Genomic DNA, 21,131 nt, shown 5'->3' with positions numbered 1-21,131 from the left:
CAAAGAGGGCGTAGTAGTTGGATTCAGGACTTCCTCAAAGTGTTCCTTCCACCGGCCGATAACCTCCTCAATTGCGGTCAACAGTAAACAGTTACTGTTAACAGCTTGGATGGTTCCCCGTTTCCCCATCCTGAAGTGCCACTGGGTTAAACTCCAATGTAGCAGCACTCAGCCGGGGACTTGTGAGTATCCCCACACTGGCCTCTCACCTCACACTATGGGCCACTCCAGAGTAGAATAGAGTTCGTCCCCTATCCAGGAGTGTGGTTCCAGAGCCGAGGCTGTGCGACGAGGTAAGCCCCACCAGATCCAACTGATAATGCTCCACCTCCCGCACATGGGAACGTATGTATATAGGCACTACAGGCAGTTATTCAGGCTCCACCTACACTAAGACACTGTGCATTTCTTACCTTATCTCTCTTCTTCAGTTGTTGTCAATCAGAGGAAGAAGCAGTACCAGGCTCTCACACTCTCTCCTGGTTTATTAAGGTAAGCAGCATTATATTCATCCTCAAAATGAATTATACACACATACGAGTCAAAAGAAATATTACTCGATAGCTGAACCTGAAGGCTTCTTGTTTGTCTCATTTTGTTCATTGTTATCTTGGAAACATTTTTTGTTATCTCCACATTACCACATTATTACACTCACTATTTCTTGTTTGGGCTTTCCGTCACAAGAAAACAAAGAAACTACTAGAAAGCTCAAGAAAGAAAAAGCAGACTTTCAAATATTAACTTTAAAACATTCCTATTGTGGAAGATTGTCAGATTCACAAACAGATGTTATTGGATATATTAAATAACACAGCATTAGCCGTTTACTAATAAATAGCATGTTACTGTAGTGAGATTTTAGTGTCCTATGGAATAAAAAGGTACATGAGTGGCATCCAGTCACCTTCTATAACGTGGTCTATTTTAAAGGAAAGGTGCAATGTCACCAAACCAGCTTTACCAGCACATTCCTGAGATTACAGAGAGAGAGAGAGAAAGAGAAAGAGAGAGAGAGAGAGAGGGAGAGTTTCTTCACTTCCCTGAAATGGTCCTGAACTTTAATTAGCAAGTGATGATGCTTTCCGAAAGCATTTTGTTCTTTCTCTTTTCTTTCTTGTTCTTTTCTCCTAGCTGGGAGTAAAAGTGGGCAGGCTGTGTTGGATCGATTTATTCTTTATTTATAAATGTTAACAAAAAGCTGAAAAACAAAGGAAATGTTAGATAAAGCACATGTTTAATGCATTCTGTCTCAGAAATTTCAGATAATACATTTTTAGATTACAAGGATCATTTTGGTTCCCATTTTTAAAATATTTTTTCCTGCTTGCAGGCTTTTTCTCAGGCTCCTTCAGCAGATATCATGGCGATGGCTCAGGGACCTTTTCTTGTAGGAACAGCACCACCGTTCGCTCCAGTCCCCAACCCGGGAGTCACTCAACCGCAGCAGCCCAGTGTAAATATCGCCGTCTCATCGCAACAAACCGTTCAACAACCCCTTCAACAACAAGTTCAACAACCTGCTTACATCCAACAGCAACCTCAATTCGTGCAGCCAGGTGAGTATTTCCAAAATGTAACTTTGCGAATGCCGAATATATAATACAAAGTGAGAAAGCTTTGCAGGTTCAAAAAGATCATTCCTCAATATTTGCGCTGCATTATTAGCTGCAATTTATTTCTTTTACTTTCTCAATAATTCCAAACAATGACTAACATAAATGTGTTGAGGAATACTGAATACTATGATACAGCAAATGAAACATTTTTACTGTACAAATTTAGAGATTCTCCAAATTAAAAGTCCCATATTTGCATATTCTCAATATATATAGTCTCTCAACCTCAACCGACCACCCAACCCGATGTAAATATCGCTGTCTCATCGCAACAAACCACTCAACAAGTTCAACCACCTGCTTACCAGTACATCCAACAGCAACCTCAAGTTGTGCAGCCCGGTGAGTATTTGAAATCTATAGGACGAAGGAGAGAGGGCTAGCGCAAATTGTGGCACCGGCAACTTGCTGAGGCACTTCCTGTTGCAGGTTGCGGTGCCGCGGCGAATCGTGGCAGCTGCCTCGAGTTTACGGCAACTGCCTCGCCTGTTGCCTCGGCTGAGTGAGGTACCTCGAGCGGTACCACGAATTCAGGGGCCGGTTCATCGGTTGAGAGAGGTACCTCCAGCGGTACCTCGAGTTAAGGGAGTCTTGCCACGACCTAACGGAGGCATGCAACGACAAAAGGGAGCGGTGGATCGGCTGATAGAGGTACCGGGAGTTTAAGGGAGAGATGCCACGGCTGTTAAGGGAGAGGTGCCACGGCTGTTAAGGGAGCTGCGCCTCGGCTGGTAGACGTACTGGGAATTCAAAGGAGAGATGTCACGGCTGTTAAGGGAGCGGGAGTTTAAGGGAGAGGTGCCACGGCTGTTAACGTAGCGGGAGTTTAAGGGAGAGGTGCCACGGCTGTTAAGGGAGCAGGAGTTTAAGGGAGAGGTGCCACGGCTGTTAACGTAGCGGGAGTTTAAGGGAGAGGTGCCACGGCTGTTAACGTAGCGGGAGTTTAAGGGAGAGGTGCCACGGCTGTTAACGTAGCGGGAGTTTAAGGGAGAGGTGCCACGGCTGTTAAGGGAGCAGGAGTTTAAGGGAGAGGTGCCACGGCTGTTAAGGGAGCAGGAGTTTAAGGGAGAGGTGCCACGGCTGTTAAGGGAGCGGGAGTTTAAGGGAGAGGTGCCACGGCTGTTAACGTAGCGGGAGTTTAAGGGAGAGGTGCCACGGCTGTTAAGGGAGCGGGAGTTTAATTTTAGTATTCCTATGTATGCAACATGTGACAGTATAATACAGTTTAAGTACGACTGTTATCTGCGGGTTGAGTTGCCGTGGCGAGTCGTGGCAGCGGCCACAACTTCACGACAGCTGCCTTGACTTTGCGGCAATGATGCCTCGACTGTTGCAGTTTTCTTTTCATATTTTGACAAAATGTGACAATACTATCCTGCACTATCCTGTACTATCCTGTACTCTGTGCTTAAGAGTACGAGTTTTGTTGGTTGTAATTGGTTTAGTCATAAAACGCCGATAAGTGATGCAATAGCTTCCCGTTTAAGTTCAGCTAAGCTAATATGGGCTAAGACCACTCGTAGCCTTGGTTACGATAACCACTTTCCGGCAGCGCCCCAAATTAATGCAAATTGTAAATATTGATGCATTGTAACGTTGAAACTAACTGAAAAGCACTGAAAAGTGGTGAAAGCTATTTGGATATATATGTATGGTATGTATATATATATATATATTATATATAGGTGTGTGTGTATATATGTATGATACAGTAATAAAGGATATTGATTTGTATATTATATCTGTTCATCATCGTATATATTAATTTTATGTGTCTGTGTTTATATGTATGTATGTTTATATATTTTATCTCACCTTTTTAATAAAAAATTTTCTGTTCATCTCAACAGGACTCTTGTTTGGGGAGGCAGTAAGAACAATGTGACCGCATGAGGCCTAAACAGCATCATTCCAGCTATTGTAAACATGACGTGATCAATCAGTTTGCCACAGTTCCTGTCTTGCAGGTCCTCTGGCGAGCGCAACTGCCACGACTTGCCGCGGCAGTCACCATGACATGCTGCAGCAGCTGCCACGGCTTGCAAAGCAGTTATCTCGACATGCAGCTATACCAGGGGTGGGCAAACTATGAGTATTATGAATTAGAAATTATAGTAACGACCGCTGTAACACTTCTCTGTTCCCGACTTGAGTTTCCTAAAGCACGATGGATGCCAAAGACCAGCATAGATGTTTCTTGAATGGATGAACACCTCAGATCTGTCCTGAGAATTGCCAGAACAAAGCTGACACCAAACTATCTGCACTGGCAAAAAAGGGGGACCAACAACACTGTACCCACTGAAATGCAATGTAATGTAAAAATGTATGTTCACTTTACTTTTTAAGTTAAGTTTTAGATTTTACTTATAATTTATATTGGTTGACAATATAACTCTCTATCCATCTGACACCGGCCGGCCCGTCTGTCAAATTTTAAAAGTCAATGTGGCCCCTGAGCCAAAAGGTTTGCCCACCCCTGAGCTATACAATAAGAAAATAATGTCTTTGAGGGTCAGTTTGTCGCTGTAATTTTTTGCTGTCTATATTTGTAATAGTATGGCTACTTTTAAGTCATATGTGTTTGTGGGTTTTTAAATGTTTTTTGTTTATTTATTTGTTATTTTATTTTATTATATTTAATATATATATATATATATATCACACACACTTTTTGAAGACAAGAGTTATTGACCCATTTAGCCACAAGAGGGACCCATTTAGCCACGAGAGGGAGTATACCTTTAGGTGAGCATCACCTGTTTACCAGGAGTAAACAAATGCAGCTCACATTCACTAGGCTTTTGAGCACTTTTTTGAGCACTAACCTGTTACTCTTTGCATTTGTATTCATCGCAACAAATATTTGCAAAATAACAAGAGACCCAGTAGTGCTGCCTCTTTATTACAACAATGCTACAATACAATACAGATTCTGCAGGGGTAATACACCATCTAGATTATTTTCCAAGGTGATAAAAGAAAAATTTGACCAGTTGTGGTTAATACTTTTTTTCATTAATTCTAAATGGAGTGTAATATCTTAGTCATTTCTTGATAATTGGATGCTATTACTTTTAAAACATTATCACACTATGAAACCACATTTAGGCCATGCTTTTAAGTTTAAGTTGAACCTTGATCAGAAGAACACTCAACATGCAACACCATGTACAGGATAACTGCAGCGTGCAATGGGGCAAGGTTTAAGGCCTTGAAGCTAAGAGGAGTATGATCAGTTTGGTTAAAACAGTAGCTTTATTGCGTGTTATAAGAAAGTCTAATCCATAATATCCCAATGCAAGATAACTTGTTACAAACTGATGGGTTGTCTGACAATATGTTATTCTTTTTAATTGGCGTCTAAATCATTACTACCAATAGACTTGTAATGTTGCTCAGTGTCTTCCTCCAACGCTTCCTCAAGGACACTTGAGGACTGCAGAAAATAATTATGAAATTACCAACCCTCTAAGAAGCACACTGTTGTGCCAAAGTCTGTAGTTGACTTTTGGAAAGACATCATAAAATACCCATCTCCACATTATGAATACATTTTATAGTCTCTGAAATGCAATTGTATTTATATAATTTATTTTAATACATGTCCCTGGGCTACGTTTGACAAACAAAAAGTAAAGAATTTTTATTTAAGTGGTTGCCAGATTGGTATTTTCCTGGAATTATTGAAATAAGAAGGGTATATATTTTGGTTGATTATCTTATCCATTAAAGTCTGTCCAATCAAGTTCATTAAACGTGTGTGTGTGAACCATTCAGTTAGAATTTAATTAAAGTTAGGTGATTTTCAAGTTCACACTTTAAATACGGAAAGTCATATTTACATTAGTATGTAGATTTGATTGGCTCAAATTAGACAATATTTTCACTTTTTGGTTGAGTAGAAATGATGTTCTTTAAGCACTTAATAATAATAAAGAGGTGTAAAAATGAGATTTAAATTTGATTCTATTGAAGTGATACAAAGTTGACTTTGGAGACGCAAGATCAAGTCAATGATACAGAGCCTACTAAAAGATTATTTTTGTCAAAATCACAAGCTGTGAAATTGCTGTAATTGTTCCAAGTTTTAAGAAACGATCGTTTCTAACGTAATCGTGATTGCGGGTCCCTAGGGGTGATTTGAGGCTGCAATATTTAAATCAACTTCCATACCTGGCAACCCGGCAAGGCGTCAACAGGGTCGTAAGAAATCACGGCCGACTGTAGCCCGACAGACAATGCAAGGTAATCGCTAAGTCAAACGATAATAATGTATATGTTAACTTTGTTTATAAAAGCCTTTTTTAGAGTCAACAACTCCTCGTTTGTTTATGTCAGGCTCTCTTAACAATAATGGCCGCTACCCTCCCCTAACGGATCAATCCGTCGTACTTTTGACAATAAGAAAAAAAAATTCATATGAAAAACACATTTATCTTATATGTTCAACAAGTAGTTACTTCAATATGGTTATGTTGAAACTGTGACAAGTTGTATTATATGAAGCTTAGGCGAAAATTCAGTCAGGAAGACTGGACAGGCTGTGCCGTTCCCTGGTGGCCTCCTCTCTCCCAGGGGGCGCAAGGCCAGCTGATTAGGGGCGGGGTCGGGTAGTATCAGACGTGGGTGTCGTTACCGTAAACCAATCGCATTGGGGCAGGCAAACGTTAAAAACTGTTCTCCTCTCTTGTGCTGTCAGTTGTCATTTCAGCACGCTCCAAAGGTGACCCGCCACCACCCCTGACACCTCCAATCTACAGCAGAACCTGGCATAGCAGGAGAGTTATGCAACTTGGGCTCTACCACCACCACCAGTGTCTGGACTCCCAAGGGGGGGATATGCCTCGTCTCGGCTCGAATTCCCGGCCCCGGGTCTATCCTGCGGCAGGATGGAGTCCAAGCCCCAAACAACTTGCAATATCATATTATACCTGTTATAATAAAGCATTGTTCAAATTTCAACAAGTCTCTCCGGATTGAAATTCATTTGTCAACCTTTCTATTTGACCGTCCCCTTCACTGTATCCAGTGACTCTTGAGTTGATGACTTTGCATCTAAAACGATTGAAAAATGTAAGGTGAGAAAAAAGAGATGCCTAAGCATAATTTGTGAAAGCAGACAACATGAAAGAACAAAAGTAAAACAAAATATATATCATGTGAAAATAGGCAGGCAGATATTTCAATAAAGGCTATCCAATTGAAGCCCCAGATATTACAACGTGGGGGAGGGGTGTTGATGAAGCAACCTACAGCGTTTGTTTTTTTTACAGGTTCACATCAGGCCTTTTCTGACGTTGCATCATTTTTTGATTGTGCTGCTTCTGAGTGTGTGTTCTGCCAACAAAAGAACCTCGCAAATAAGAACCACCTTCAGAAAACACATCTCAAGGATGCATTTTTTTTGGGGACAATGATCAAGGTATGTTATACAGTTATAATAGAATTTATTTAATTTAGAGATTGTAATGCATTTTAGCAATTCATGTTATTTGTCTTTCAGAGAAATTTGTGGTGGCCTGCTTCCGCAAAGATGGGAAACAAGCATCCAGAAGCCATTACCATTGTCCATTTTGTAAATGTATCATTTTTACACGTTCAGGGACCTTCATGAGGCATTTAAAAGGCAGACATGGTAAGTGTATTGATGTGGCACTTAGATACATTTTAAATTTTAATTAATCCGTAATGTGATCCCCTCGCATGTGTGTCCGTGTGTTTGGGATAGGTGGGGCGATTGTTTTTACTGTTTAGGTAAAAATACGTACCGGATAAGTAGTAGGCACAAACATATCACAATTAAAGTTATATAACAAAAATCATCTGGCAATTGAAACAATCATTTTTTTCTCTATGCTATACAATATACACACAAATCCTTTTTGCACCGACACCCATTCATTTATTGTCAGTGAGCCACAGAGACCCCACATACATGCGTTAAATAGTAGTGGTTATTAATTAGGATGGTAGTGATTTGCACTGGTATGGGTCACCCTATAATACTCTCTTTAGGGTGCATGACCATTATAATTATCTAATGCCAGTGTTGTATTTTAACAATTTCTATCTCCTGTAGGTATTGAATCAGCCAAAAAGCAAGGTAATATGTTTTTTTTATTACTTTATACCTACATTCATTTATGATCAACAATCTTATAATAGTTCTTTAGTTAGTCTTCCAGGAGAATATGTACTGTGGTGTCTTTCAGATGTGTATGACATATTAATAATATAAAAATAAACAGTTTGCCATAATATTGCTGTTGAGGTAAATAACCTCACAGTGGTTTTGGTTCTGCATATCTCGTGCTTTGGGACATCAAACAATCTAATAAATTATTGCCGTCCTATAAACGCACTGTCGGCTGCATGTCTTGGCAGGTGGCACAAACAGACTAAGCATCATATTTTGGCAGCATGTACTGCTAGGATATGCTATCCCTATTTGTTATTACACATTAGAGCCAAAACTACATACTGACGAAGTTTGTGAAAACATAGTTGTATAGAAAACCTTCACATTTAAAGGCATTAGTCAAGGATTATGTTTATATTGACAGCTGTGATAATATATCTTGTTTTTGTTTTTGCAGAGAAGCCAACACAGATGATTCCATAAATGATACAAATCCCAACAGTTCTGCTTGTCCACATTGCACGGCTGTGCTAAGTGCCCCCAAAAACTTAAAAAGGCATATAAGAGATGTACATAATCTTGATACATCTCCCATGATGTGTATTGACATAAGAAACGGAATCTACGTCACTGCAAAGTACGACCATAGTCCGTTTTTTTCCAATTCATGTGATCAAATCCACACAGCCACCACAACTCGATTGTGAGGGGGAGAAGTGCCGCACGTTCATGAAAATTGCCTGGTCATCAGGCAGTCCTGGAAAGGAATGTGTTCACTTGGAAAGGACAAAGACTGCTAGGCCGTATGTCAAACCAGCAGTCCTGCAAACTACTTCACTGCAGGACATGGTTAGCAAAGGCCTAATGTCATCTGAGTGGGGGGGGAATGTGAACAACACAACATTGCTGCCACCAATGACGGAGTCAATAGTGTTTTTCCTATCTTCTTTGAAGATGAGAGATACTCGAAACGGTGGTATTTCTTTTCGGTGTTCACAAATGAAACGGACAACTGGTGTCACTTTGGGAGGACAAGGGTGACGTTTGATTCAGTGGGAGGACAGTGGAACTGTCAGTGTCGGGGAAGTGGTCGATCGCACCGCTGCATCCATCGTATGATGGGAATGTGGTGGATTTTCCGGCAGTCCCCAGGCACACTGGCATCCTCGGACATCCAAATGAAGGACATTGCTGACTTGGAAACTCACATGGTGGAAAGCAGCATCACATTTGAGCCACACAACCTCAACACGCAAAACATCTGTGTAATGACTGAGTACCTGGCAACAAAAAAGCGGATCCCATGTCTGCAAGACTTGCCAGTTAAGCTGAGGACTCAGGAGGAACAGCCACCAGAATGTTTTGTGCCTTCGGAAAGTACCTGCCCCTACTGTCCGGGCCCCACACCTCCAGCACTGAATCCTTTAAAGATTATCACCACTCAGGCAATGGTGTACGGGATAAGCTATGTCCATAAAGGTAAATCAACAATTATTTCTTACATGGATGTTCCCCTGATGAGATCACATTATATCTGGCCTCAACAGCCAGACTGCTAAAGAAGGCTTTGTGTATGCATGATTCAACTTTTAATTTTCTTTATAGGTGTTTCAGTTGCGGAAAAACATTGCCCGACGTGTGCTAACGTTGTGAGATTCCAGGATTATTCTTCCGGATTTCACAACTTTAACAACCGTGTGATCTTAACACTGCCATTGTGTGAGCTTCTCCTGTCGGGTTTGTCGGTAAGACATCTGTTAATGTTTTTTTGCACTTTAGTCAAAGACAACAGTGTCTTTCATGAAAAGGTTAAGCATATTAAAGCATGTACAAAATTATGTAAAAATGGATATTTGTTTATCATGTTTTTCAATAACAGAACAAGACAACCAGTGGACGGATGCTTGACACTCTGTCATTTTTCAATGACAACCGGTACCACCATCAAATAGTGAGGAGAGCATTCCATCACTTCCTTTCACTGTCAGACTTCAAGTTTGACTTCTTCTGTTACCAGTGTGGATACCACCCAGCCGTCATTGTAGCAGATGCAAATTGGAAACTGGCCTTCGATGTCCCTCGTAAGAATATTTTAGCTTTCTGTTATATCTCCCTACTAAAATTAAAATTATAATGAAGATTTCAACAGATGCAAATATGTGCCTGTATTAAGGGTGTTAGATTTACAAGGGCTCTATAATAAATGACTTGCTTGTACATCCGGTTTTGTATAATGGTCAATCTTGTTTAATTTAAACAAAGTTAGAGGTTATGTTTTTCTATGAGAGTTCTATGTTCAGCACGGTTTTGTAATTATGTAAACAAATTCATTTGCAGTTGGGACATTTAAAAGGCCTGATCCAGACACCATAGCGGACAAGGACCTACAGGTGGACATTGTCAAGGTGTGGTCGGATCTGGACCGGTCACAAATTGCTGAGGGCCTCATATCAGGTTTGGACCAAATTGTTAAAGTGATATATATTATAATTATGTAATTATGTATATGCTCCACTAACTAAACCTTTGAACAAATGAATGTTCAATATGATATGTTTTACAAATAGGGTCTTCGGTGGCGAATCCATATTGCTTATCTGTTGGCCACTCCACTTTGGCACCTTGGATGGGAGAGCACACCAGAGTTGGAAACGTTCTCCCTAAAACAGAAGTTAAAAAGGCAATGAAAAGGAAAACTGGGGATTTCAAACATCCTCCCAAAAAAATAAATGAGGACATAATACTCAAACTGATTGAGTCAAAGAAGGTACACACATTGACAATCTTACTATTTTGATGTATGCAAGTTATTTAATCTCCATACGATAGATATTTCTACTATTGATAAAAGATGTGACATAATTATATTTGTGTTTGAAAGTACTGAAATGGGCCTCTGGAATTTTTCAGCCACAGAAAAAGGATCTCCAGGAAGCTTGTGACACCCTGGGTGTCTCCTCAGAGGGGTCAATAGCCGACATGCTGAACAGGCTACAGGAATTATTAAACTTCAAAGATGTTTACCCAAAGCTGTTTGTGAAACTGCAGAAAGCTGGTGGTGTGATATTATTTGTGAAAATTCTTCTTCTTTTTACATTCTATAAACTTTAGTTATATGATTGCCATTTAAAATCTTGTTTTTTATTCTGAAGGTGGAGTACTTCACTTCAGCTGTCCGCATGGCGTTGTGTATTACGTCAACATTCTCTTCTGGACAGAGTCCGCTAGAGATCACACGGACGGGCTGCTGAGTTTTAAACACTTCCCTACCTGTTACATTTCGGACGTTGCAGGACAGGTTGCTCGTCACACAAACAACCGCACAAAACAGCAATATTTCCAGCCATTTGACGGAAGACTCTGTGGCACAACATCAAACAACAGGAAACTGGCGGCTGATAAACAATTAAAGGTTGACCTGCAGTGGGTGAAGAACCTGCGATCAACATTACCACTGCAGGAAATGCCAGATAGTGTTAGGATGGCAGCAAGGCATCCTATCACAAAGACATCAGACAGGTACTCCCTGTACGACAGATTCCACCAGAAAAACCAAAGAAGGCCAGAAGAGAAGTTGAGAAGCCTCAACATCTGCCCTAGTTTACGGAGAGAGGTGAACTCATCTGTTGCAGAGCAGTTCAATCGTGAACTTTCTTTGGTAAAATATTCATTGTGCCAAATGAACGAGCCACACTTCAAACAAACCTTAAGGGTGCTCATCGACCTGCATAATGAAAGAATAAACACAACCTTCAAAGCACAAATGGAAACATGTGCAACACACAGTTGTACATTGGACTTCATGGGATGCTGGGACTGCAGTCTGCCGGTAAGTTTGATTAGTATATACTATGCTATAGTAATTCTTCTAAATAATACTTGATAAAATATACAGCTTAACCTATATTTTTAATTGTTGAGGATCATAATTATCAATCTTTGTTTTTCTTTGTTATTTTGTTCGAAGCAAAGGAAAATCCACTTCTTCCTTCGGTGGGCCAAAACATTGAACATAAACGAATGAAGTCGTCATTTGTTGCACGATCCTATGCAATCACTGTAAAGGACCAGGTAATCTGTAAATATTTGTGTTATTTCTTGTTTGTCCAAAATGAAGCGATAAATTAAACACTCATTTTGTTATCATATGTGTGTGTTAAGGAAAAACTCAAAGAACTATTCACAGGATGCCGTGCCGAAACGGCAACTATAGTTGAAATATCGAGGCGATAAGCAGTGTCTTTAAAAGACATTCGGAGTGTTTGCCCACCAGAACTGTTGGGGCAAACTTCAATGCTCATGCCGTGGCTGACTGATGATGTAAGTGTACCATAATGACAACCATAATGTCAGTTATAATGTCAGTTAGCAGAATTTAAAGACAGAAAGGTTTTTATCAGAAACTCAGAAATGTACTTAATCTTCCTATTGAATTCCAGGCAGTCAACTATCGAGTAGCACAGCTGGCTCAAGAAAACCAGGTAACCGTTTAAAATTTCATCCATTTATTATTATTTTATATTGATGCTTTTATATGTTCACACACACATTAATTACATGTTCTGTGTTGTAGTGTGGTGCTTTGGGTACCTTTGATTTCATTTTGTGGCACCGACAATGGAACAACAGTGGAGCAGTCAGTGACCGTGTTGTTAAATGCATTCCTGTAGGTACTTTTAATAATGCTTTATGCATAATGAAACAAATTGTACACATAAACAAAACACATCTGCCCTGATCATGGATGTTGTAATACATTATATTATTGTTGTGCTATAGGTTGCAGACAAAGAATTTCTGCCGAGAATTGTGGGCCATGCCACTCCAGAGACAGGGAACCATTTCATACTTTGGGTGAGCTATCATTGATTTAAAGGTTTTTATATATATTTTGTCTTATACAACTTGAAAGGTAGACATGTTGGTTTTAAATTTTTGGTGACTGTGGGTCTGTTCATCTACATTGTCAGTCAACAAAACTTCACTGCCAGAAACGTAGTTTTGGTATTTTATTCTAACTTAAGCTTTAAACCAAAATCACACAGTCCAGTGTCCTTTAATTTAAAATCGCTTTCAAAGTAAACCCAATTATCTCGCACCCTTACCCTGGAAAAAGTAAGTCATGCATCCATCATAACTATTTTAAAACTCATTTACTGTAACTCCCTCCTTTCAAAATGTTTACCCCACACCCCCACCTGCTGATCACTTCTTATAACAATATTTTGCAGACTGGCTTTGGATGTTGATGATGTTTTGATTATTATTTAAGAAAATAATGTCATTTTTTAGAATGTAGTTTTGACTGAATTACTTCCTCGTAGGTGTTTGACTTCAAAGCCAAACAGATTCGAGTGTATGATTCATTGAGGATCTTCCCCAGAATCACTGACACCGACATGGATCTCCTCAGGTAAAGGGAGAGACACATAACGTGTATGTATTTATCAATTCTCGGCATGGCAATATAACAATATGATGACTAAAAAATGATTGTTACTTGTTTCTTTTGTAGAAATGCCTTCAGATGTTCGGGCAGCCTTCAAGATTGGACTGTTACATGTCCTACACAGTGGAAGCAGAACGACTGTGTTAATTGTGGAGTGTTTGTCTGTTCTGTGAGTTGCTTGTTGTCTGAGCTGCTTGTCCAACTGTTCAGTGCATGTGTGTTTTGTGGGAATGATCTAAGCAAATTGTTTCCATAGGCCGCAGAAAATGAAGTGGGAAATCTAGAGGTCACTGGGGAGGCTCTCACTTTGAACCAATGCAGGACCCTTCGATTGCACCACGCAGCCCACATGATAAAACATGTCGATGCTGAGGTAAGACTAACTCATTTTAAGTCTCTTAAAATGTATAATGTTAAGAGAAATACTGTGACTACAACAAAGGTCATGATTACACAGGACTTCCCACCAACGGCAGAAGAAAGGATGAAGAAGAAAGTCTGTGAAACAAGACTTCAGGAAGCTGAAGCAAAAAATACAGACTCCAGCAGCCATTGCCTGGCCTGGAAAAAAAAGGCATGTTTGTTCCAGCGAGAAACTGGGACAACTAGGTATGTGCAATATTGGTGACAACTCAAACATACTTAATTTATTTCACACACAGAAAAGTTGAAAAGTTCGGTTTTATGTAAGTAACTTATCTTTTAAGGGAAAATGCTCTACATGTGGGAACATTTGCTATTGACGAACCTGATAGTATTTTAAAATGATTGTGGAATAAGTTGTCCCACTTCTGTTTTTTCGTAGGCTTTTCCACAGCCACATCAAGCAAAACAAATGGGTTCAGTGCTCATCTTGCAAAAAATGGCTGCATTTTGAGTGCGCCGGGGTGGAAGGTTACTGCGCATCAAAGGATTTCTTTTGTGGATACAACATTGTCACAGATGTGTAAGAATAATCTCATGGCTCCTTACATATATGATATAAACATTGTGATATTGGAGTATGTTGTGAAAGTACCACATGAAAAGATTGTGGTCAAATTCAGCCTATGCTTTTCTCTTAAACAGAGACAACATCTTGGAGTCTGTTAAAGCAGAAGAAATACTGAAGGATGAAGAGATAAAGGTAGAGACATACATTGTACATTTTCTCAAGTGAGCTGTAAAACGTTTTTTCATATAAAATGGTAGTTAACAATCATACACACTGTTCAGACTGGTTAAAAACTAAATTTAAAAAACATTCATCTTATGTTGCAGGACTTGGAGAGAAAACTGCAGAGTGGGCATCTTCTCTCAAACAGTTCTATTTTTGGGATGGTATATGAAATGCTTTTTGACGTTTTTCCTATTTACTTGTTTCCACAGACAGAACAGATTGTCCAGCGTCTGGACAGCATACTGTCGGTAACTGGAACTGTAGCTGAGAAGCAGCTATTTATTACAGAGGTCATTTTGCCAGAGGTGAGATATAGAGGAAATTAACCAAATCAGCCACTACTGCAACTATTATGTTTACAGCGGAAAATAATCACATTTATTTGTGACTTAAGTAGTTGAGAGATCAAGTATCAATGGACAATTGAAAACACCATTCAGAGAATATAACCCAAACTTACAACTGCAGGATGACTGAGCATCAATGTCTAGCTGTAAGAAGCCTAACTTAACTGGGTACATAGGTAATGGAAAGCATCCATTTCAGTGAAATAAACATGTATGATAAGATTCTGAATATTTTTATTGTTTTTGTAGGTCTTGATTGAGTGGTTGCAAAGGACCAGCAACATGTGTCGATACCAGGCAGAATCTCTGCTGCTGGAGAACACATCAAAAAAAAGGTAGACACAACTTTCATTTTAATTGTGGGCGAGCATGAATATGTGCAACATCCCTAAATTGACTGTGACAATGCTGGCTAACAGCGTTTTGCACGTCAAGTTGACATCATTGTAATCACAGAATGTGGTAGCAGTTCATTCAAAGACCTAATTTTTTTCTCAGTGCTGAAGACACGTCAGGGAGTGACCGAGAAAGCAGTGGTAAGAAGTGTTCAAATTGTTGCAGTACATAACCAAGACATAATTACAGAGATGATTTTGAGCACATTTATTTCTGCATTAAAAAACAAAGCAGAGATTATTTTATTTCACCCACTAGTAATATTATATATTTTTGTCAAGATTACTAGGCTTAAAACAAAACTGTTTTACGGACTTATCTGCTCAAACGCAACACTTGATGGCAGATATCATTCAGCGCATTCACAAAACATCAGAACTTGATTTATGCATTGCATTCATGCACAGTAAAAACAATGGACGTGAAAAAACACCATATAAATGAATCTAGTGATTCTTTAATAAAATACTTTTTAAGAAATACACGTTTGTCTCCCTAGTAAACAATGAAAAACTGTTTATAGCATGATATTGTCATAAACCGGGTACCTTCCTCTTTTTCCTTTCCACCCCTTTCTTGTCATTTACACACACTCGCACCCCCCCTTCACTTAATTACACCTGCTCATTCATTCCAAGCTGCTTCTCATTCTTTCATCTCATCGTCCTCTCTTCCTGCTTCCTCTAATTAGACACTATTTCTAGCCTCCCTCTTCCCCTTGTTCTCCGCCAGAGCATTACCTGTGCACCCGACGTACCTGAGCTCGTTGTCCCGTATCGCCTGCCTTGTTGTGTCCTGACGGTTCTTGCTGAACTATTATTGTCCCGTTGCTAACCTCTGCTTTACACAGCTTCCTGTTTGACGTGAGCTGACTGCTGTCTGGTGCGTCTCCCTCGGCCTGGACCTCGTTCTCTGCTCACTGGGCTTCACCATTGCCGGCCAAACGTCCGTATTCTTCTGTTTGTGTTTGTGTTCATTAAAACACTTTACGTTCCCTTGCATTTGGGTGGTCGCTTCTTCACAAGCACAACAGATATAGTCAAAAGGAAATAAATGTCATTTAAAGAATGTCATTTTTCTTTTTACGGAACATCCATCATGAAGGTACTGTCTGTTGCCTGATCATGAAACAATATAGAATAAGGTTAATACTTTAATCCAGCAGCTTTTGTGCAATCACTGGATATCTAAAAACAGTCATGCACACAATCTAGCTCAGGCAAATTCTTTTGTCAACAATTGTAGTCAACATTAATTTAAATGAAAATACTGGTAACTCCTATTATATACCGACATTCAATTTTAGACACGTCTTGATGGCACCCACCCAGTGTTATTGTTTGTTCATATAAATCACATACCCATTGATTAGTTCCCAAAGTAGAGATTGTAACCAGGGCGGCAAGTGATCTTAGTCCATATTCGCTTAGCTGCACTAAAATGGGAAGCCGTTGTATCACTTACTGGCTTTTTATTACTAAAACAATAGATAGATAGATACTTTATTGATCCCTCAAGAGGGAAATGTTGGTATCACAGCACCATGTACAGGGAAGAAAATAGAATATAAAGATAAACATAATGTCACATTATATACAATATAATAAGATAGAAATATTCAATTATTAAATTAAATTAAATAAACTCAAACAAAAGAATAACCTTCCAAAAGTCACAATAATAATAATTTGTAGAAGAGGAAAGAGCAGCAACATCACAGCAGTACAGGGTTATTATTGTCATTATTTAGCATGGGATGATTTATTGTGTTATTGCACTGGGCAGGAATAATAATACTAGTTAATAATAGTTAATAGGTAATAATAACTACCAACACTACTTTTAAAGGCAGTATTGTATTATCACATATTGGCAAATTATAAAACAAACATATAACATATTTGGGAAATAAAACGGCAACTGTCGTGGCGCAAATTCGCGGTAGCTGTCGTGAAGCCGCGTCAATTGCCTCGAAGTTGTGGCAAGTGTCTCGACTTCGTGGCAACTGCCTCGTGAAATCGCGGCAAGTGCCTCGAAGTCGTGGCAAGTGTCTCGACTTCGTGGCAAGTGCCTCGAATTCGTGGAACTGCCTCGTGAAATCGTGGCAAGTGCCTCGAAGTCGTGGCAACTACCTCGTGAAATCGTGGCAAGTGCCGCAGTGTCGAGGCAGTTGCCACGATTCACCGCGGCACCGCAACCTGCAACAGGAAGTGCCTCGGCGGGTTGCCAGTGCCACGAATTGCGCTAGCTCCTACTGGGACGAAGTGAGAGAGCTTGAGTTTTTGTGACAGGTTGGGAAGTAGGTGTGGATTGCCGTTAAATAGTGGTGGATGTCTCTCTCACAGTGAACCAGGTGGTGGTGGTGCAGCCAAATCTCACCAACACTTGACTAGACAAAAGATGTGTCCCAACTGCCGAAACACTGGTATGACTCAGCTCAGGTACATCAATGGAATGCTCACCTGGCTGATCTGTGGCGTGGTGGGAATTTTCGGGTAAGTAAAGTAGCCTTACACACACACACACACACACACACAAACACACTTTGTAAAGAACCATAATGACCAAATGACAGTTTATGCAACGGAGTCTCTCAAGTGCGTTGAATTTGTGCTTATACTTAATTCAACTTTTCTCTGTGGGTTTTTAGCTATTTAAAAACTCACATGACAATTTAGAACCTCTTATACCAGATTTCAGTTTACTTTAATTTTAAGATGGAGGAAATGTTGTTATAAGTATTATTTTAACATTATTCTTGATTCAGGTTCTTGCCTTGCATGTGCATTCCCTTCTGTGTGAATTCATGCAAGGATGTGGAGCATTCCTGGCCCAGCTGTGGCCACGTCCTGTACGTTCATAGACGCACTTGAAACAACTCTGCTGAAGCAACAACAAATAAAAATCTGTTTTGTGTTGTTTTGTTCTTTTTTTGTCTGGGAAAATATGTACTGGACATGAATACTGAAGAGAACAGACAAAAAACACCTGAATCTGCTACAGTTCTTTAAAAAAAAAAGAAAAAAATCTTGCTTTGTTCTAATTATACACAGCTCTTTCACATCTTTCTGTTTTCCCGTAAGTCTTCACTTATTGTATATGTGTGTTCTTTGTTTTACACTCGACTTTTCAGTAATAAGGGTTTAACTCCCATTTTATCTGCTGGAGTTCTACTCAGAAGAACCTGATCAAGGGCTCTTCCTATAAAGCACATACAGCTTTGCCTTCTGGCTCAGCTCCCTTTTCGTCACACCGGTGCGGTAAAGCGAGTGGAATACCGCCCCTGCTGCTCCGATTCTCCGTCTAAACTCACACTCCATCTTCCCCTCACTTGTAAACAAGACCCAGACGTACTTGAACTTCTTCACTTGGGGTAAGGACACATTCCCTACCCGGATGAAGCAATCTATCGGTTTCCTGCTGAGAACCATTTCCTCAGATCTAGAGGGGCTAATCATCATCCCAACCGCTTCACACTCGGCTGCAAACCGGTCTAGTGAGAGTTGGAGGTTGTGGTGGATCTACAAGGCGCAGGGAACTTGCGTAAACGCGTAAACGCCACTTAGAGGTGCGTAAACGCTATTTATAGGTGCGTAAACGCTATTTCCAAAATTCTAGAGGTGCGTAAACGGCGTTTACGTGCGTTTACCCTCCACTACAGCCCTGCGTGTAGTTGAGGAACACCCAATCCTTCGACTTGAAGTCCGGCTCCGTGGCGTTGGCTGTAGAACACATGACAAGAGGAGGTGTTAATATTCTGCCACCTGAAGGGCAGTGCATCGTGTGAATGAAAAGGCTGCACCCTCACCCTGCTCTTGATTGCGATGGAGATGGCTGCAGGACGCTCCCTGTGGGGACGAGATGCAGAAATCACAAGCATTAACCTCGTGCTTTTGAGTTGAGCTAAATAATGGCATTTTCCTTGAATTACATTACATGTCATTTAGCTGACGCTTTTATCCAAAGCGACTTACAGTAAGTGCATTCGACCATAACGATACAAACTCAGAAGAACAAGAAACAAGAAAGTGCAATTTCCTCTAATAAGCCAATTTACAATTTGCTATAGATAAGTGACGTTACAAGTACAATTTAAGTGCTACAATTTGTTAGTCTTTTAGTCGAGGTAGAGTCTGAAGAGCTTGTGTGTCTTTAGTCTGAAGATGTGAAGGCTCTCTGTGGTCCTGGTGTCTTCAGAAATTGCTTTGACTAAATTGTCGGCTGATCTTCAAATCATGTTTTCAAGCATCGTTATTTTTCTTTCTTTGCTCATTGATGGACTGTTTGTTGTGTGCAGAGATACATCGCTATCAACAGTACTGAGCACAAATTCTAGGCCTGCTGTCTTTTTGTGGTTGGAAATAAAATGTCAAATTTGGCTCGACAGAAACAAGACCAACAAGCAGCAGATTCTGTTTCTATACATTTATTCCTTGATTTGTAAACAGTAGCCATATGTTGTTGTTATTTTGCAGCCTTTCAGAGGCTACATATTGAAAACGTTATGTTGTATGTGATGCTGTGGAAACAATATATCCTACCCTGTTGTCCTCCTGTGTGCCGCACTCCGGACTGAAGACGTGGAAAGAATGGCTCCCTTGGGTGCTGTTGGAAAACTGGAAGAGGCTGGAGAAGGTGGGCCTGTTGTCGGACGTCGGCGAAGATGGCGTCCTGAAAGTTGACGCCGTGGGGGGGGGTGTTGTAGTTCTCATCCATCCTGCAGAAGAGATTGTCCAGAAGAAACTGTGAGGAGGGAGCTGAAGTGGCTGAGGGAATTATTGGTGTTTTGGCTGACATTGTAGCAAATGAAGTATGTTTTTGCAAATGGCATAGGCCGATGCATTTATATTTAAATGAGCCTTTTTGCTTTGCAGGTAAAATGTTACTTTGCAAAACAACTCGCACCGCGATCAAAGATGTAGAAGATAAAAATCTCAAGTCTCCCCTGCTGGAAATACTCTTGGCATACCAAATATTTATATTTAACCATTGCTTATAGAACTGATCAGTGCTCCAAAACAAACGGACAAATGAAAATAACTTTTAGTTGCTATTCAGCGTAATGGACTTGATTGTGACCACAATTAAACGTCTATAAACTGTTAAAATAATGTTTAGAGTCCAAAAGAGTGTTGGTACTTGAATTAGGTTCTGCACTTACACACCTAAGGAAGAAGAAGTAGGAGTAGTTCTCCATCACGGTGTGGGACTGGCAGGACAGGAACCCCAGTCCGGTCAGGTTGAGCCTCGATGCAGAAGGCACCTCCAGCACGCTGCCCCAGGCCTGATCGCACAGCAACTCCACCTCCGCTGTGTACAGCAGCCCTTCCTCCGCGCCCTCGTACCCGAACCCGAACCCGAAGATGCGAAGTTCCTCGTTGAAACGAGTTGAATCTGCGTGTAGTCAACCACTGTTGCTGACGCACTCCCATTGGCCACAAATGATTTATTTATATTCATAAAATACCTTTTCTTCAAATGTTACGCTTGCATCACAGACGATTTTTTTTCTATCATATTAGCGTTCTGTTGCGTCTGCTTTTACTTTGAAAATCTAACGTGCGTACTTCCGATTTAACTGCTGCGCTTCATATTTTGTTTTATGACGTTAGGTAAAGAATGCATGAATTGATTTAACACAGACCTCATACAGCTACTTAACAATTCAACGTCACGTTTGATTGCTATGTTTTGGTCTAGTTTTGTTTTTTAATTAGGCCGCTGGCGGTGATGCTAACGTTAGCTGACGTCCTCCAGTCCATTGGAACACACACAAAGTAAATCGTCAGCGACGAATAGCGATGTCCAGATTGCACCTTCGTTCACAGCTGAGAAAAAGTCCGATCCATCTAACTTCTTTAGTTGTGACGCATTTTGTAATGACGATAATCGCTCTGACAGTATATCAGCTGTCAGTCGGTGACGCAGTCGTCGCCTAGCAACCGTTGCACGTCATCGCATTTATCCTTTGATGTGTAACATCTGGTCATAACTTGAAGCTAGAAATATAGGTAAGAGG

General features: G+C 40.3%; 3 protein-coding genes and 2 long non-coding RNA genes across 7 annotated transcripts; 4 read left to right on the top strand and 1 right to left on the bottom strand.

The window, feature by feature from the left end:
- The first annotated feature begins 336 nt into the window (after positions 1 to 336).
- Positions 337 to 18,030, top strand: LOC120825398 (uncharacterized). Of its 3 annotated transcripts, none has more exons than XR_013450702.1 (5): positions 337 to 492; positions 1,334 to 1,559; positions 1,836 to 1,961; positions 17,458 to 17,607; positions 17,880 to 18,030. It is a non-coding gene; the product is annotated as an uncharacterized LOC120825398 (long non-coding RNA). The 3 variants fall into 3 exon arrangements; XR_013450703.1 differs by lacking the exons at positions 17,458 to 17,607; positions 17,880 to 18,030 and adding exons at positions 2,049 to 2,270; positions 3,470 to 6,643; XR_013450704.1 differs by lacking the exons at positions 17,458 to 17,607; positions 17,880 to 18,030 and adding an exon at positions 3,470 to 6,645.
- LOC120811801 (uncharacterized) lies at positions 6,712 to 7,725 on the top strand. The gene is made up of 3 exons (XR_013450710.1): positions 6,712 to 7,044; positions 7,126 to 7,257; positions 7,702 to 7,725. It is a non-coding gene; the product is annotated as an uncharacterized LOC120811801 (long non-coding RNA).
- LOC144383347 (uncharacterized) lies at positions 9,166 to 12,006 on the top strand. The gene is made up of 8 exons (XM_078080453.1): positions 9,166 to 9,240; positions 9,367 to 9,506; positions 9,641 to 9,842; positions 10,099 to 10,215; positions 10,329 to 10,528; positions 10,672 to 10,819; positions 10,914 to 11,590; positions 11,729 to 12,006. The coding sequence occupies exons 1-8, from the start codon at positions 9,210 to 9,212 to the stop codon at positions 11,783 to 11,785; spliced, it is 1,572 nt and encodes a 523-aa protein (XP_077936579.1). The 5' UTR covers positions 9,166 to 9,209; the 3' UTR covers positions 11,786 to 12,006.
- LOC144383348 (uncharacterized) lies at positions 12,587 to 16,034 on the top strand. Its single transcript, XM_078080454.1, has 12 exons — positions 12,587 to 12,615; positions 13,086 to 13,174; positions 13,277 to 13,379; positions 13,467 to 13,583; positions 13,668 to 13,819; positions 14,016 to 14,156; positions 14,279 to 14,336; positions 14,471 to 14,492; positions 14,579 to 14,674; positions 14,966 to 15,051; positions 15,215 to 15,252; positions 15,963 to 16,034. Exons 2-9 carry the CDS (start codon positions 13,161 to 13,163, stop codon positions 14,635 to 14,637), a joined length of 666 nt encoding a protein of 221 aa, XP_077936580.1. The 5' UTR covers positions 12,587 to 12,615; positions 13,086 to 13,160; the 3' UTR covers positions 14,638 to 14,674; positions 14,966 to 15,051; positions 15,215 to 15,252; positions 15,963 to 16,034.
- LOC144383349 (uncharacterized) lies at positions 17,786 to 21,118 on the bottom strand. The gene is made up of 4 exons (XM_078080455.1): positions 20,278 to 21,118; positions 19,654 to 19,829; positions 18,921 to 18,960; positions 17,786 to 18,834 (listed from the first exon to the last, which is right to left on the bottom strand). Exons 1-4 carry the CDS (start codon positions 20,307 to 20,309, stop codon positions 18,768 to 18,770), a joined length of 315 nt encoding a protein of 104 aa, XP_077936581.1. The 5' UTR covers positions 20,310 to 21,118; the 3' UTR covers positions 17,786 to 18,767.
- Positions 21,119 to 21,131: the final 13 nt, after the last annotated feature.

This window comes from Gasterosteus aculeatus, chromosome 9 (assembly GCF_964276395.1).
Source record: "Gasterosteus aculeatus chromosome 9, fGasAcu3.hap1.1, whole genome shotgun sequence".
Lineage (NCBI taxonomy): Eukaryota > Metazoa > Chordata > Actinopteri > Perciformes > Gasterosteidae > Gasterosteus > Gasterosteus aculeatus.
This window is presented reverse-complemented; position numbering and strand designations above follow the sequence as displayed.